The following is a 13,244-nucleotide window of genomic DNA, read 5'->3' as shown; positions in this document are numbered from 1 at the left end:
AATAACTTATCATTCAGGGTTAATAAATAAGTATAAATGGTCATATTTTTATGAATAGAAATGAAATTAAAACTAACACAAAGTAGTTTTCCAGAATCATTAAAATTTTTGTCTAACCAATATTATGTAAGAATGAGTACTGAATATTTTAAAAATGTGTAAATATAAGATAAAACTTTGATATAAAAATAATATTGACTAATAAATATATATATATATATTCATCTATATATTAGTCAAGTTCTGACTTGAACCCCTATTTACCGACGGATGTGACATCATTGATTTTTTAAGCAAAATCGGTTGAGTGGCGCGGTTTGTCTTGGAGTTGCGGTTTACTTGTTAGTCTGTGATAAGTCGATCATCAAAGTCAAGGAACGAAAATGTCGGCTGTAGAACTCAATCCACGACCTGTGCGAGTTTCGCCATTAATCAAAGTATGATATAATAAATGATTATATTTATAAATGATTATATCAATTGCCTCTATGAAAAGCTGGATTTCTATTGTTTCACGGCCACCTACTGCTGGGTGGTATAAAAAGTTACATAATTTCGTTAAGATTTAATTTAATTTTCATTGTGATTCATGTCAAACAGTTATTCGTGTAAGATTAGTTAAGCAAATTTCACTTTCCTTCCTAGACAAAAATATAAAAAGACGTCTGATGGGATTAGAAGTATCCTAACCTATAATTTCATTAATCTAGTATTAATAATTCTATTGTATTATTAACTTAAACTTGATTTGACTTTTAGCCATTAAATTGAAAACATTAACAAAGCTTTTTGTTACAAATGCTTAACATAATTAGCAAGCTAATTCTGCTGTGTTACTAATTTACAATGCTTAATATCAACTAACTATGTTTTGATATTTAACAAACCAATTAACTATCTGCATTTGAAAATACAAAATCATTATAATTGCATGTAATTAATTAACTTTGACGATGGTTCATGCTTATATTTTGAAGTTTTCTATGCAAAACTTCTACAGAAAATTTCTTCATAAAATCTGTTACAGTTTGGCCGATGGAGCTTGCTGATTACTGGTGTCATGTATGGTGCATTCTATCAAAGCAGATTCAGTAAGAAGGAAGCAGCACTAAGAGAAATCGAAGAACGAGAGAGACCAATAAGAGAAGCCAAGATTGCTGCAGAAAAGAAGCGAGCTGCAGAAGGTAATTCTTGTCAATTGTCATAATCTAAATAATTGTAATGAAACTTTATTAGTCAATATTATTTTTATATTATAAGTTTTATCTTATATTTATATATCTTTAACATATTCAGTACTCATTTTTACATAATATTGGTTAGACAAAAATTTTAATAATTTTGGAAAATTACTTTGTGTTAGTTTTAATTTTATTTCTATTCATAAAAATAAGGTATAGTAAAACTATGTATAGTAAAACTATACCTTATTTTTAAATCAATTGTCTAGAACTATTTTTTACAATTTTAATATCCAAAAAAGTATTAACATTACTTTATCAAGTATCATTCTGTTGTATTATTTCATAAAAAATTAAGATTCTTAATTATTTTATTTTATTCCAGCTGAGGTGAAAGAGTTGGAAAAGTTGGCTCGTTGAAGTTCTTCAACACTCCATAGTGTATGTTAAATCTATTACAAATAATTTTGTTGTAAAATATGTATCAGTAATTTAAATTTTCCAATAAGTATATTGCATCTATGTAAACACTGTCATACAACAGAATAAAAAACAGTTTTAAATTATGAAATATTTATTTTTGTACAGTTTTAAATAAATTTATTATAAAATTGCAGCTAATGAAAAATTATAATATACTCAACACTCTTAATCTGATATCTGTACTTTCTGTTATATTACTTATTGATTTTATGTGGAAATTTATTAACTTTAAATTGTTCACATATTAATTTGATTTGAATATACAAAGTAGATTTCGTGCACAGGAAATGATTGACATCATTCTATAATTAAATTGTTCTTGCAGAATATAGTCAATATTTGGATATGATTGTCAAATTGTAATCATTTCAGCATAGTATGATAATTTATGTCTAGCATTCAAGTAATAAGATACTATAGTGAAGAAGTAAAACTGGAGTATTAAAACCCAAAAACGCTTTTTATAAGAGCAATTTTTATAACATGCGTAATTTATTAATTTACTGTTTAAACTTTAAAAAAGAGTTACTACTTGCCTATAGGTCTGAGACTATAAAATATAAATTCCAATTGTTAAAATTGAAATTATAGAAAGTACCCCAAAATCTTATCATCAAAAGAATCTTCTCGTCTATTAATGTGTGTGCGTGCGCGCGTGCGCGCGTGCGTGTGTGTGTGTGCGTGCGCGCGCGCGCGTGTGTGTGTGTGTAACAATCAATAGTTGCATTTACCTAAGATTAAGGATCGAAAGGCAATCACGATCTAACATAAATAATCTTACTTTTGCTTGAAATATATTTTTGTTATTTCTCTTTTTGGAAATCTCTAGCTTTACCCAATACAACACCTTTTTCTGGAAAATTAGTGGTAGCTATTTAGCCTTGGTAATTCCTAGTCTGAGTTGACTCATAAGGATGATTGGTGGATTTAAAATCTTTTCCAAGGGCCTTCTGGACTGGAACTTTCAAAACTACTGATCTAATTTAGAAAAGCTGATTGGCTGGAGGGCGTGAGTTTTCCGGGACGGTCCCTCAAAAGATAGCCTTTTATGTGCCATGTTTAAAAGAGAGAAGTGCCTTCCCCTCAGTATGAAATTATGTTCTTAGTGTTTGGTACTGACTGGAGCTAATCTGCCAAAAACATCTTTTTCGCTGCTATCATTTGAATTGAATATCATTGAATTTAAATTCATTTTTTGTAATAAATCCCAAACATATTCAGCGGCTACTTCCATCAAAATCTGTTGAAAACAACAAAAATTTGGACTTATAGGTACTGCAAGAATAAGAAAGATAGAATGCGCCAGGCTTCGAATCTTCGACGTTTGCCTTCGTCTCGAGGGAAATAAGACAAGATAACAAGAAAAATAAACGTGCAGTCACAAGAGCGCATAGTTACAAGTCACATCATGATGTAGGTAGTCATTTTAATCTGTGCGATTTTTAAAAATGTGAATAAAGTTTGCAACGTTTGTCATGAGTTATTAGGGAATAAACATTAATAAATGAGTTATAATTTTATATGCTTCGAGTTGAATTATATTAAAAATTAGTAGTTTTGCGATTTATTTTCGTATCTTTAATCATAGAATAATGTACATCGATTTTACTTTATATCTATTCTAGGATAACTTGAGTTAGTTTTGTGTTTGTGTTAATGAGTTGGGATCTAAAATTCGTCACTTGAAGTCTAAGCTCAAACTTAAATTAAATATAACCATTAATGTGCAAGTCTGGATTACTATAATTAAAGGGATATGCACTATTACGTGAGCAATGCATGACATTAGCATGTCCGTATTGTTTTGACGCTTATCGGTATTATGAACGTTAAGACACTGAGGTATACGTGCAATTTAATATTACGGGTAACAGGCTGATTGGCAGTAATAGTTAGTTTAACCTACTAGCTGTATAATAAGACATAGAAGATTTCTATAAGACATGGAGTGGCTGAATCCATCGCAGTTTACACGATAAAGTTTGTCTTTAGGAGCATCAGACGGGAGCGAGCATGCGCCAGGTCCACGGTCCTCGAGTCACTTTTCGCAGTGGTAGCTGAGTGGCGCTACCGTGGTCCACGCCTGTTGATTGACACTTTGTGCACTGAAATCGCCTTCTCTTCTATGCCGTTCCACTTTAAACATTTGGTAATAATAGTGTGATTCAACTTTAAAACTGTTGATATAGTGATACACTACCGCTAGTGAGTTCAACCAAGAATTGTTGAATCATTACATAGGACCATGTTTATTAATTTTTTTAATATAATTGTTGACACTTTCGTGACGTATTAATATCAATTGGGGGTTTCCATTAATATCACTTTTAACTTTATCGGCTTTTCGGTCTACAAGTAAAATGTTAAATTTTATCTTCTTGTGGTGCACTGACGACTTTACCATGTGCATTGAAACTGCAAGGGAAAACAGTTTAGCAATCTTCTAACTTATGCTTTACAGTGAGTACGGATTACGCTTTAAATAAATCAATAACAAGGTTTAGTGTAAACATGCGTATGAATCGGTGGTGCTCTTGTTTACACCCGTCGTAGCAGTATTAGATGGTCTGGACTTATTATCTTAGGTGGTGAATGCTTGTTACAAGTATCGGAATGTTGAGAGCTGGCGGGATCGTTAAGGTTTTTAGTTCTTTACAGTACGACACATGTTCGAAAAAAGTTTTCGATACTCCGTGCGCAAAGTGCATCTTTCCCACACGCTCGACGGAAAACGTGCGTTGAAAATTGCAATTTCCACACGTCGTATAAAAAAATACGGTACGACACATGTTCGAGAAAGAGTTTCTCGTCTCGTGTACCTTTCCACCCAATCCTCGCTTCGTTCGGGCGTAAACGCCACACGAGACAAGAATCTACTTTCCCGCACTTGTATTGTAATGTACTATTTTTTTAATTTAATCGACTCTGTAATTTTTTTATAACATAAAATAATGATAATATAAATTCATTAAAATCATCAAACATTTATAAATGGCACTGAATTCACAACATACTTTGAATAATCGGATTAGATCAAATAATAAACGAATAGGCTTCGAAACCATATATACCAATAACCATGATAAATTACGTATAATAATTGAATAACCCGATAATTCGCCGATAAGAAAAAGTCAAATCAAGAAAAGAGAAATATTCAAATAAACAATTTGTTACTGTATTAACAAATATATGTTAACAAAACAAGAATAAAATACGACATAAAGAAATTATAGAACGCAAAAATTCGATGCTTAAATATTGTTATAATCATTAATAAAAAAAATGTGAAAAATTAAAAAAAAAAAACGCCCGAACAGGGACTCGAACCCTGGACCCTCAGATTAAAAGTCTGATGCTCTACCGACTGAGCTATCCGGGCTGATGTACGACTTTTTTAATATTACTTTTAAGGTCAAGCTCATATAAAATTTATTTATTAGATATTTTCATGATTAATAATTTGAAAAAATAGTGAAACAATGTTTTGTGAGTTATTAATATTTTGATCTGAAACTAAGGCTATCATAAATCTTTAATCAATTATTTTGAACGGTATAATTAATTTCTAAAATTGAATATAATATGTACTAAATAGTGTGAAATATTGTTTTTATTACTTGGACTATCTTTTTATTATACATATTTATAAATAAATGTACATTTAAATTTTGTTATGGGTTTCATCATATTATATGAACAAAATATCTTGAGAGAGTAGGAAAGGATTAGAATAAAGTGTAGAGTCCTACCTTGAATAGAGTTTTATATTTTATTATATTTTCAAATGTATGAATATAAGTGCATTCATTTCATTTTGGTTCTAAGTTAACAAAATGAAACGGGCTCAAGCAATCCTTTAAAAGTAACAACTTCATAATAAATTATCAAATCTACGTAAATGTCGATAACGAGGTACTTGCAATGAAGATATTTAGCGTGTATCTTATTTATTGGTATTTCATCGCACTCTGAAAACCTCTGAAATTTGAATCAACCTTATTGGTCGAAGACCACGTGTAACTGGAATTTTTTTTCATGAGAACTAAGCTTTAATCCAACCATACTACTTCTTTTCCGGAGCGCCTTGTGCTCTTCCGGTTCATCGTACAAAGCGGTGCCGTTTTTCGGTGAGTTATTGTTCAAAAATCCACTGAGTCTTTAGAAATCGCAAATAATTTGCAACTGTTGATGTTATATAATATTAATTAAATAAACTATTTGAGCTTTGTCATGTGTATTTTTCTATTCTGTCAACATACTGAACAAAAATATAACCTCTTTGTTGACAGTCATTTATTATTCTTCATGAATTGGTTTATTCTATTTAAGATTCAAATAACATTGTGTTATTTTGCAATACATGTAATTACAATATTTGTAAATAGTTACTCTTTAATCATTTGTACTGCCAAAATTTTTTTATAATTATAAGGTTATATTTATGTTCAGACGATAGAGAAAAAACTACTATAACTTGATCAAATTAATCATATAAAAAATATTTATTTTAGGGTTGAAAAATGAAGTTCAACAAGCTAGTTACATCCTCCAGGAGGAAAAACAGGAAGAGGCACTTCACAGCTCCTTCTCACATCCGAAGACGACTCATGTCTGCTCCTCTTTCCAAGGAGCTCAGACAAAAATACAATGTCCGTTCTATGCCTATTCGCAAGGATGATGAAGTTCAGGTAATATAAAAGATTAGACTGTTGTTTTTCTTCTGCTTGTGAAATTTAAAATAGTGTTATTAAAAGTGGGACAGTTAGTGAGTGATATTTAAATCTATTGAATTTTAAATTTATAAGATATCTGGAAAATATGTTTAATTCACTGCAAATATTAAATGATGATACAAACCATTCACATAAGTTGTGTTGTTGGATATTCTTGATGTTGGTTTTTAAGGTTCTCTTATTAATCATAATTCAATTATTTCCTTGCACAACTGATGCAGAAAAGTTGGCACTGACTTTTTATCTTAAACAGATACATTTAAAGCCGAAATAATTTCATAATCTATTTTATAAAAGTAACTTCTTTTTTATAACAGGTTGTACGAGGTCACTACAAGGGACAGCAAGTTGGTAAAGTTATCCAAGTATATAGGAAAAAGTTTGTTGTATACATTGAAAGGATTCAACGAGAAAAGATGAATGGAACTAGTGTTTACGTTGGCATTGATCCATCAAAGGTAAGCAAAAATAAGATTAATTCTATTAGATATATATTGAAAGGGATATGATGATTCAAACCATTCACAAAAGTTTAAATAAAAAGTCTAATTTGTTGGTTACTGTTAGGGTTTTCCTATTAGTTGACAAACTATTATACTTGATTTAATCACTGTAGAGAAGTTGGCTCTGATTCTTTTCACTATAAACTTAGTTTGATAAAGATGTTAACAAATGGAATTTAAATTTAATAAAAAAAATATTTTCAGACTGTTATTGTCAAACTGAAGATGGATAAGGACCGCAAAAAAATCATTGACAGAAGAAGTAAGGGTCGTCTTGCTGCACTTGGTAAAGATAAGGGCAAATACACTGAAGAAAGTGCTACTGCCATGGAAACATCGTAAATTATAAATTTATTTCCACTATTGTATTACTACAAAAATAAATTTTCGAATGCATATTCGAAATTTGTATGTTTTATTTTTTATTGGACTGCAGTAAGTAAAACGACGATCTGTTTTTTTTTAAAAACTTGTTTCATTTATTTGCATAAAATGAGAATACAAACTCTACAATCAAAAAGCTTATAAATTAAAGTATAAATTGACAGTTTATATTACTATTTTTAAAACAGCACCCTTAATTTTTTGTTTGCGTTTTGTACACTATTTTATGACTATATTAGTCATATAATAAGTTTCTATTTAATCTTTTATTTAGAATAAAAATAATCTTGAGTTGGAGAATCATTACAATATATCACAATAAATTTGTAGATTTGTGGTAAGTAATTATCACAAAAATAAAATGCAACATTTTTACTTTTATGTTGATTTAATGTGGTGAATAATTTAAAAAGTCACAGAAAGTTGAATAAAATTTTCACATTATTTCAAACGAATAACAGTTTCAAAATACAATTTTATTTCATAGCTGTATATTATTTTTAGATAGATATACGTGCTACTTTTTATTTTGAAATACTGATGTAATCAACTTAATCAATTAAAATAGTGTCGAATTTTACTTATGTTAATTTATTGACAAATGTACATAAAATGATTTAACGTAGTAATTTAATTATAACTGATATTTAATTTTGCAAGTAATTAAAAACTTTCATTTCAAAGTTTGGAAAACTAGTAGTCAAAAGGATATTTTATCTTGAGAAATGTATCTTCAACTGTAGGTGTTTTAGTACATAGAAGTTACAAGTGTAAGAATTAATTTTGAAATCACAAAATATTTTTAATTATGAATTTTGATAAGCAGCCAGTAGACGTAAAATATTAAGAAATAGATTAATGATGTCCAAATAAATATTAATTGTGGCTAAGATATACTCTTCAGGAGATAAATTTTCCATTAAGAGTTGAGTATCAAATACAATGAAGAATGAGAACAGCATTGCACCTCCAATGCAAAGCAATTGCTCCATGAAACTACTTGGAATAGCTATCTGTAGTAATCCTCCAATCATTAAGATGAAAAGACAACTGAAAAGTCTAAAAAATAGCGAAAACAATTAATGAATAATGATATTCAATAAATTTTTTTAATAACATATCTTTTCAGATATCATTGTTAGTTACAATATACATGATAAATTATTTATAAATTATCAGTGATTTTCTCAACATAAAATTTTCAAATTTTATTAAGAAAAAAAGTGAATAATAAGTTAGTGAAAATTCATAATATATTGATATGATTAAAACAATGGTCTCGAACATAAATATTTATTATAATTTGATAAAACAATTTTAGTAGATAAAATTTTACTCTTACCCACTGTACATTGCAGAGAAATCATGTTTTGTTTGGAAGGTGTATGCAGTGAGAGCAATCACAACTGTCAGAGTTATGAAAAGAGCCTCTAAAACTAGAAGCACATCATAGAAACTCACAACTATGCCAATCAAACATGCTTGTACAACAGTCTAAAAAACAGTATTAATGAATTTCAATGAAGGTGATGTCAAGATTTTTTACATTAAGAGAATGGAATTTGAATACATACAAAACCAGCTAGAAGAATCAAGTTTGTTGGATGATCTCTTCTTTTGAAGTGAAGAGCAATAAGAAGGACAAAAGTTGCCAAAAAAAATGTCATTACAAGCCAGCCACTAGAAATTAATATATCACATTAGTAATTACTTAACAATTAAAATCAAGTCTGTAAAATAGATCATTTTGATCTTTATCAATTCAATGTAACAAACAAAAGTATTACTTGTTGGCTACATAAAGTTCTATAGGATCAACAAGACAAAATACTGCAGCTATAATCACTGTCATAAACAACTGCATACTAAGTAATCCATATACTTTACGAATAAAAGCTGTGAAATATGAGTATATTTATTGTATATATGTCTTTTAACACAATTAAATTAAAATGTCTATAACTAGTGAATTTACCCATTCGAATTTTAACTGATGCATTATGAACATTGTTATGATATGCGAAGTCATTCTGTAAACCACTAGAGCGTCCTTCCTTTCCTCCACCTTCGACATCTTCCTCTGAGAAAACCAGAGGGTCTGTTAATGATTGATTCATCATGTTTAGATTCTGAAAATTATAAAGTAAAGTACAATAGTATTAAAACCCAGCATTTCATTTTATACATAAAATTGGTTGAATGCAATATTTCTTGAACAATTCACTTTATTGCTACTATTAGAAAAGTAATGGAACAATTAAAAAAAAGAAGTTTGTTGATAATCGAAGAAAAAATAAAACGAGATAAAAAACTAATAACCTTTCAACTAAAATACGATTATTACCACTGTACGACTTCAATTTCAGATTAATTATTTTGCTAACAGCTGTCAGATGTCTTGATAACTTTCTTTAATGGTCCATGCGACGATTGTACAGTCCAATCATTTAACGTTTGACTTTCCGTAAGGGTCTGTCTCCATAGGGCCTGTCCGAGCCGGCCGAGATTTTTTATGGGCACGCCATCTCTATAATTTCGTGTTCAATGGCGAGTTTCATAGTGAATGCGAGAAACGCATCTATGGAGTGGCAGTACCCGTGGTTTGAAGTTTCCTGTCTGGCTGTCTCTATGCTCTGGCTATCCTCCATGTTCCTGCTCCAATTTTCATTCGGTAAGTTCGTAATTAATAATAATTCGTAAATAATTCCTACTTTTATTTTCATAAAATTGCAAGTTTCATAATCCCTTTTTAGAGTCATATGCACGAAGAGTTAGGCTTTCGAAATCCGTCAACTGTCAAATGATAAGTAGTAGCAGCAGCAGCAGTAGTAGTTGTAGTAGCAGTAGTAGCTGAGGGCAGGTGGTAGGTGAGAGAATCACAATGGCAGCCGAAATCAAGCCCGCGCCCGGGATGAACCAGGACAAGTTCAGCTCCAAGAAGCCTATACTTCTGTCGAAGCTCGAAGGTTGCAATGACGACGTCAATGCCGCCGTTATCATTCCCAGGGTTGACGGCGTCATCAGCGTCTGCGACGACAGGTCAGACTCACTTTTCTATTGTGTTTGCAATGCTTCTGATACTCGATGCATATCTATATGATGTATATACGATTAATTTATTTACATCGCATGCTTCTAGCTCGACTCTTATTGGACTCATTGTTTATAATGCAAATAGCAATCGTACAGTCACTTGCATCTTTTGTTAGACTTTTTTCAGACTATTTTTTGCATTGTACATATTTTTTACTCCTATTTTTTCATGTAATATATAATTTAATTAAATTATAGGTAAAACAGCAAGCTTTTTGTTATAAGTAAATAATAATTGTATGACACCTGAACAATCTTTCTTTATCTGCAAGTTCTTAGATAGGATGATTCAGACTGATTGCTTTATCTATCTGGCCTTTAAGCAATGTTTTGCTGTATTTTAGTTATGAATAAATTTTCTAATTACTATTGCAGAACTGTCAGAGTTTGGTTGAAACGTGACTCAGGACAATACTGGCCAAGCGTATGCATGTACATGGTTGCAGCACCAATCTCTCTTGATTTTTGTCCTGAAACCAGACAGCTGTTTGTTGGATTAGATAATGGTAGTATAAATGTATTTATCAAGATCAAATTCATTTATAATTTTTTCAAAAATTGTGAATCAAACGAATTTTTGGTTTTGTAGGAGTTTTTATTGGAAAGCGATTACAATCGTATGACAGCCATTCGAGAATACATGGCTCATCAAGCAAGAGTTGCTGCAGTAGTTTTTTCTTTGAGCTGTGAATGGGTACTTAGTATAGGTAGAGACAAATTGTTCCAGTTCCACAGTACTGAAAATGGAAAGGATCACATCAAATAATATGTTCAATAATCCAAAAGGTAACGTCTACAAAAAGTTGCTGTACCACATGCATGGAACATACACCTACAACATGGTGAGCATTATTAAAAATTTATAATAAAAAAACCTTTTGTTTTTCATAGTATATATATATATATATATTTATATGTAAACAATGAAATAACAAAACTATAAGAATTAAAGGTTATAAATGCACGTTTTTTTATTCAATATTTTTCTTAAATTCTACAATGTACAAAATTATTTCCTTCGTACATTGGTATTTTCTTGATTCTGGTATTTTACTGTAACCAGATGTAATTAATTTTAAAAATGGTTCAATTTCTGGCATTCGATCAGTCGTGGTAGTTGCTACATTATTTTGTATTATTTTCATCAATTTTACGCTTTCATCAATGGTTTTTTGTAAGTCATCGCCATCATCTACTTTTCGTTTCCGACAAAATTTATTGGTGATTTCAGATTTTGTTATAAACTCCACGTCGTCTGAAGAAATTTGTAGTTCATGACTCAGATATGGATCAAGCCAACTCATCTCATTATACAATTCCCAGGTCACTTCGGGTTTTCTTTCTGATCCAGATGGCTGGTATTTGCGTTTTTTTGCTTTTTCTCCTTTGAATTTTTTTACTAAATAGAACCATCTCGCTTCAATCTCTTTTTCTATTATTGATTAATGAATATTATATATACATATATATATTTTTTTATTTAAAATAAAGATTTATAGTGTATGAATTTCACCTGTAATGTGCACTTCGTATAGTTGATAAATCGCTTGGGAAATAGTTTCGAAAACTTGTGTTCGTTGCGATCTAAATTCAGTATAATATTTGTCATTCGACTTATCGTAAATAAAATTGTTTGGTTTCACCATTTGTATGATAACTTCATCAAGTAGTATATCTTTTTCAGTGTTTCCACTCATTTTTTATTTATGGCAAATTCAATCGAAGAACTATTGTCAATTTGAGGTTATCGGAACTGCTTTGCTACGCATTTAATTTTGAATAAGGATATACATCCATTTTCACCTCGTACAACGTACATTGAGTGTTGTGCTACACCTGAATTTGAGGTTATCCGACCTGCTTTGCTGCACATTCATTTTCATAAATATCTAAAATTAAAACTAATGTATTTGTTACTAAATACTTAAAACTAATATACCATTTGTTTTTTTGTTTTTTTCAAGTTTCTACACAATATGGAGGAGTCTTTTGGAAGAAATATAAATCTCGATAAAAAAATTTGTGTTTATTTGAAAAATTATTCATGTTTGTATGATAAAACACATGAAAACTATTATTTAATAAAAGTCAAAGATAAGGCTTTCAATGAAATAGCTGCTAAAATTAATTCTGACAAAGAGTTAAATGTCCTATTGACTGGTAAGTTATCATTTATATTATTATAGTATTTTTTTATATACAGAGAGTGAAAATACATTAACTGCATTTACTTTTGTTTTAGGTGCTATTGTAAGAAAGGAATGGGAAAATATAAGAAGGACTTTTGTTAGAAAATTTAACAAACCTCATTTAAGCAAGTACTACTTATACAATGAACTTCAATTTCTCATCCCTCACGTCATGAAAAAATACCAGTGTTTGGGATCAACAGAAAGTGATGAGCCGTCAACATCAAAAACTCAAGATATTGAAGTATGTAGTGAAAAGAATGATAAAATCATTCCACCAGTAAGCCAATGTTACTTTAATAAGAAAACTCATCTCGAAGAATTAGAAATGAAAGTTTTAAAAAATACAAGTACAGCTATGGAAAATATAAACATTTTAATGAAGGATAGTGATAATGAAGAGATTAAAGATAATTTTGTACTATGTATACAGCAAAGTTTGCAGTATGTCCCATCAACCCATGTGTTGGAATGTGTTAATGGGATATTAACTATTATGGATAAGTTTATGATATCTAATGAAGAATAAATATTAAAAATAAAGACTAACTGCTCTTATTTCTTTAATATATTTATTTTCTCAACTCATTTATATTGATTATTAGTAGTTTCATGTTTGAAAGATCCTGACATAAACCGTATTACAATATAAAAAAATATTTAAATATTATAAAG

General features: G+C 29.9%; 5 protein-coding genes and 1 non-coding gene across 12 annotated transcripts; 3 read left to right on the top strand and 3 right to left on the bottom strand.

Annotated features, from left to right (window-relative positions):
• Positions 1–286: 286 nt before the first annotated feature.
• Positions 287–1,763, top strand: LOC131665965 (ATP synthase subunit e, mitochondrial). The gene is made up of 3 exons (XM_058938259.1): positions 287–437; positions 1,028–1,184; positions 1,567–1,763. The coding sequence occupies exons 1-3, from the start codon at positions 384–386 to the stop codon at positions 1,599–1,601; spliced, it is 246 nt and encodes an 81-aa protein (XP_058794242.1). The 5' UTR covers positions 287–383; the 3' UTR covers positions 1,602–1,763.
• Positions 1,764–3,681: 1,918 nt separating this feature from the next.
• On the top strand, positions 3,682–7,314 carry LOC131665926 (large ribosomal subunit protein uL24). Of its 2 annotated transcripts, none has more exons than XM_058938184.1 (4): positions 3,682–3,813; positions 6,179–6,355; positions 6,718–6,858; positions 7,108–7,314. In XM_058938184.1, the coding sequence occupies exons 2-4, from the start codon at positions 6,188–6,190 to the stop codon at positions 7,243–7,245; spliced, it is 447 nt and encodes a 148-aa protein (XP_058794167.1). In that variant the 5' UTR covers positions 3,682–3,813; positions 6,179–6,187; the 3' UTR covers positions 7,246–7,314. The 2 variants fall into 2 exon arrangements, with proteins under 2 accessions (XP_058794167.1, XP_058794166.1); XM_058938183.1 differs by lacking the exon at positions 3,682–3,813 and adding an exon at positions 5,650–5,794.
• Trnak-uuu (transfer RNA lysine (anticodon UUU)) lies at positions 4,974–5,046 on the bottom strand. Its single transcript has one exon. It is a non-coding gene; the product is annotated as a tRNA-Lys (tRNA).
• A 365-nt stretch (positions 7,315–7,679) lies between the features above and the next one.
• LOC131665899 (protein lifeguard 4-like) lies at positions 7,680–9,772 on the bottom strand. 2 transcript variants are annotated; one of them, XM_058938139.1, is made up of 6 exons: positions 9,632–9,772; positions 9,263–9,416; positions 9,075–9,183; positions 8,862–8,967; positions 8,630–8,781; positions 7,680–8,346 (listed from the first exon to the last, which is right to left on the bottom strand). In XM_058938139.1, the coding sequence occupies exons 2-6, from the start codon at positions 9,405–9,407 to the stop codon at positions 8,094–8,096; spliced, it is 765 nt and encodes a 254-aa protein (XP_058794122.1). In that variant the 5' UTR covers positions 9,408–9,416; positions 9,632–9,772; the 3' UTR covers positions 7,680–8,093. The 2 variants fall into 2 exon arrangements, with proteins under 2 accessions (XP_058794122.1, XP_058794120.1); XM_058938137.1 differs by having other exon boundaries at positions 9,607–9,737.
• Positions 9,773–9,805: 33 nt separating this feature from the next.
• LOC131665898 (WD repeat and FYVE domain-containing protein 2-like) lies at positions 9,806–13,118 on the top strand. 5 transcript variants are annotated; one of them, XR_009302052.1, is made up of 7 exons: positions 9,806–9,958; positions 10,041–10,326; positions 10,756–10,886; positions 10,970–11,222; positions 11,612–11,738; positions 12,345–12,540; positions 12,623–13,118. XR_009302052.1 is itself a non-coding variant. In XM_058938135.1 (5 exons), the coding sequence occupies exons 1-3, from the start codon at positions 10,169–10,171 to the stop codon at positions 11,144–11,146; spliced, it is 477 nt and encodes a 158-aa protein (XP_058794118.1). In that variant the 3' UTR covers positions 11,147–11,222; positions 12,345–12,540; positions 12,623–13,118. The 5 variants fall into 5 exon arrangements, 4 of the variants coding, with proteins under 4 accessions (XP_058794118.1, XP_058794119.1, XP_058794116.1 ...); XM_058938135.1 differs by lacking the exons at positions 9,806–9,958; positions 11,612–11,738 and having other exon boundaries at positions 10,169–10,326; positions 10,756–10,897; XM_058938136.1 differs by lacking the exons at positions 9,806–9,958; positions 12,345–12,540; positions 12,623–13,118 and adding an exon at positions 12,065–12,198 and having other exon boundaries at positions 10,169–10,326; positions 10,756–10,897.
• LOC131665900 (uncharacterized) lies at positions 11,352–12,077 on the bottom strand. The gene is made up of 2 exons (XM_058938140.1): positions 11,894–12,077; positions 11,352–11,812 (listed from the first exon to the last, which is right to left on the bottom strand). Exons 1-2 carry the CDS (start codon positions 12,075–12,077, stop codon positions 11,352–11,354), a joined length of 645 nt encoding a protein of 214 aa, XP_058794123.1.
• Positions 13,119–13,244: the final 126 nt, after the last annotated feature.

The sequence above is a fragment of the Phymastichus coffea genome, unplaced genomic scaffold (assembly GCF_024137745.1).
Source record: "Phymastichus coffea isolate CEN01 unplaced genomic scaffold, Cenicafe_Pcof_1.1 PCOF00055, whole genome shotgun sequence".
NCBI classification, from domain to species: domain Eukaryota; kingdom Metazoa; phylum Arthropoda; class Insecta; order Hymenoptera; family Eulophidae; genus Phymastichus; species Phymastichus coffea.
This window is presented reverse-complemented; position numbering and strand designations above follow the sequence as displayed.

What these genes read in the sequence shown, in the direction of transcription:
- LOC131665965 (XM_058938259.1), top strand. Translation starts at nt 384, where the DNA reads ATGTCGGCTGTAGAACTCAATCCACGACCTGTGCGAGTTTCGCCATTA. An exon ending in GAGTTTCGCCATTAATCAAA is followed by an intron (nt 438 to 1,027) that starts GTATGATATAAT and finishes AATCTGTTACAG; the next exon opens with TTTGGCCGATGGAGCTTGCT. An exon ending in AAAGAAGCGAGCTGCAGAAG is followed by an intron (nt 1,185 to 1,566) that starts GTAATTCTTGTC and finishes ATTTTATTCCAG; the next exon opens with CTGAGGTGAAAGAGTTGGAA.
- LOC131665926 (XM_058938184.1), top strand. Translation starts at nt 6,188, where the DNA reads ATGAAGTTCAACAAGCTAGTTACATCCTCCAGGAGGAAAAACAGGAAG. An exon ending in GCAAGGATGATGAAGTTCAG is followed by an intron (nt 6,356 to 6,717) that starts GTAATATAAAAG and finishes TTTTTATAACAG; the next exon opens with GTTGTACGAGGTCACTACAA. An exon ending in TTGGCATTGATCCATCAAAG is followed by an intron (nt 6,859 to 7,107) that starts GTAAGCAAAAAT and finishes AAATATTTTCAG; the next exon opens with ACTGTTATTGTCAAACTGAA.
- LOC131665899 (XM_058938139.1), bottom strand. Translation starts at nt 9,407, where the DNA reads ATGATGAATCAATCATTAACAGACCCTCTGGTTTTCTCAGAGGAAGAT. An exon ending in ATCAGTTAAAATTCGAATGG is followed by an intron (nt 9,184 to 9,262) that starts GTAAATTCACTA and finishes CATATTTCACAG; the next exon opens with CTTTTATTCGTAAAGTATAT. An exon ending in TTCTCTGCAATGTACAGTGG is followed by an intron (nt 8,347 to 8,629) that starts GTAAGAGTAAAA and finishes GCTATTTTTTAG; the next exon opens with ACTTTTCAGTTGTCTTTTCA.
- LOC131665898 (XM_058938133.1), top strand. Translation starts at nt 11,124, where the DNA reads ATGGAAAGGATCACATCAAATAATATGTTCAATAATCCAAAAGGTAAC. An exon ending in GAACATACACCTACAACATG is followed by an intron (nt 11,223 to 12,344) that starts GTGAGCATTATT and finishes GTTTTTTTCAAG; the next exon opens with TTTCTACACAATATGGAGGA. An exon ending in GTTAAATGTCCTATTGACTG is followed by an intron (nt 12,541 to 12,622) that starts GTAAGTTATCAT and finishes CTTTTGTTTTAG; the next exon opens with GTGCTATTGTAAGAAAGGAA.
- LOC131665900 (XM_058938140.1), bottom strand. Translation starts at nt 12,077, where the DNA reads ATGAGTGGAAACACTGAAAAAGATATACTACTTGATGAAGTTATCATA. An exon ending in ATACGAAGTGCACATTACAG is followed by an intron (nt 11,813 to 11,893) that starts GTGAAATTCATA and finishes AATCAATAATAG; the next exon opens with AAAAAGAGATTGAAGCGAGA.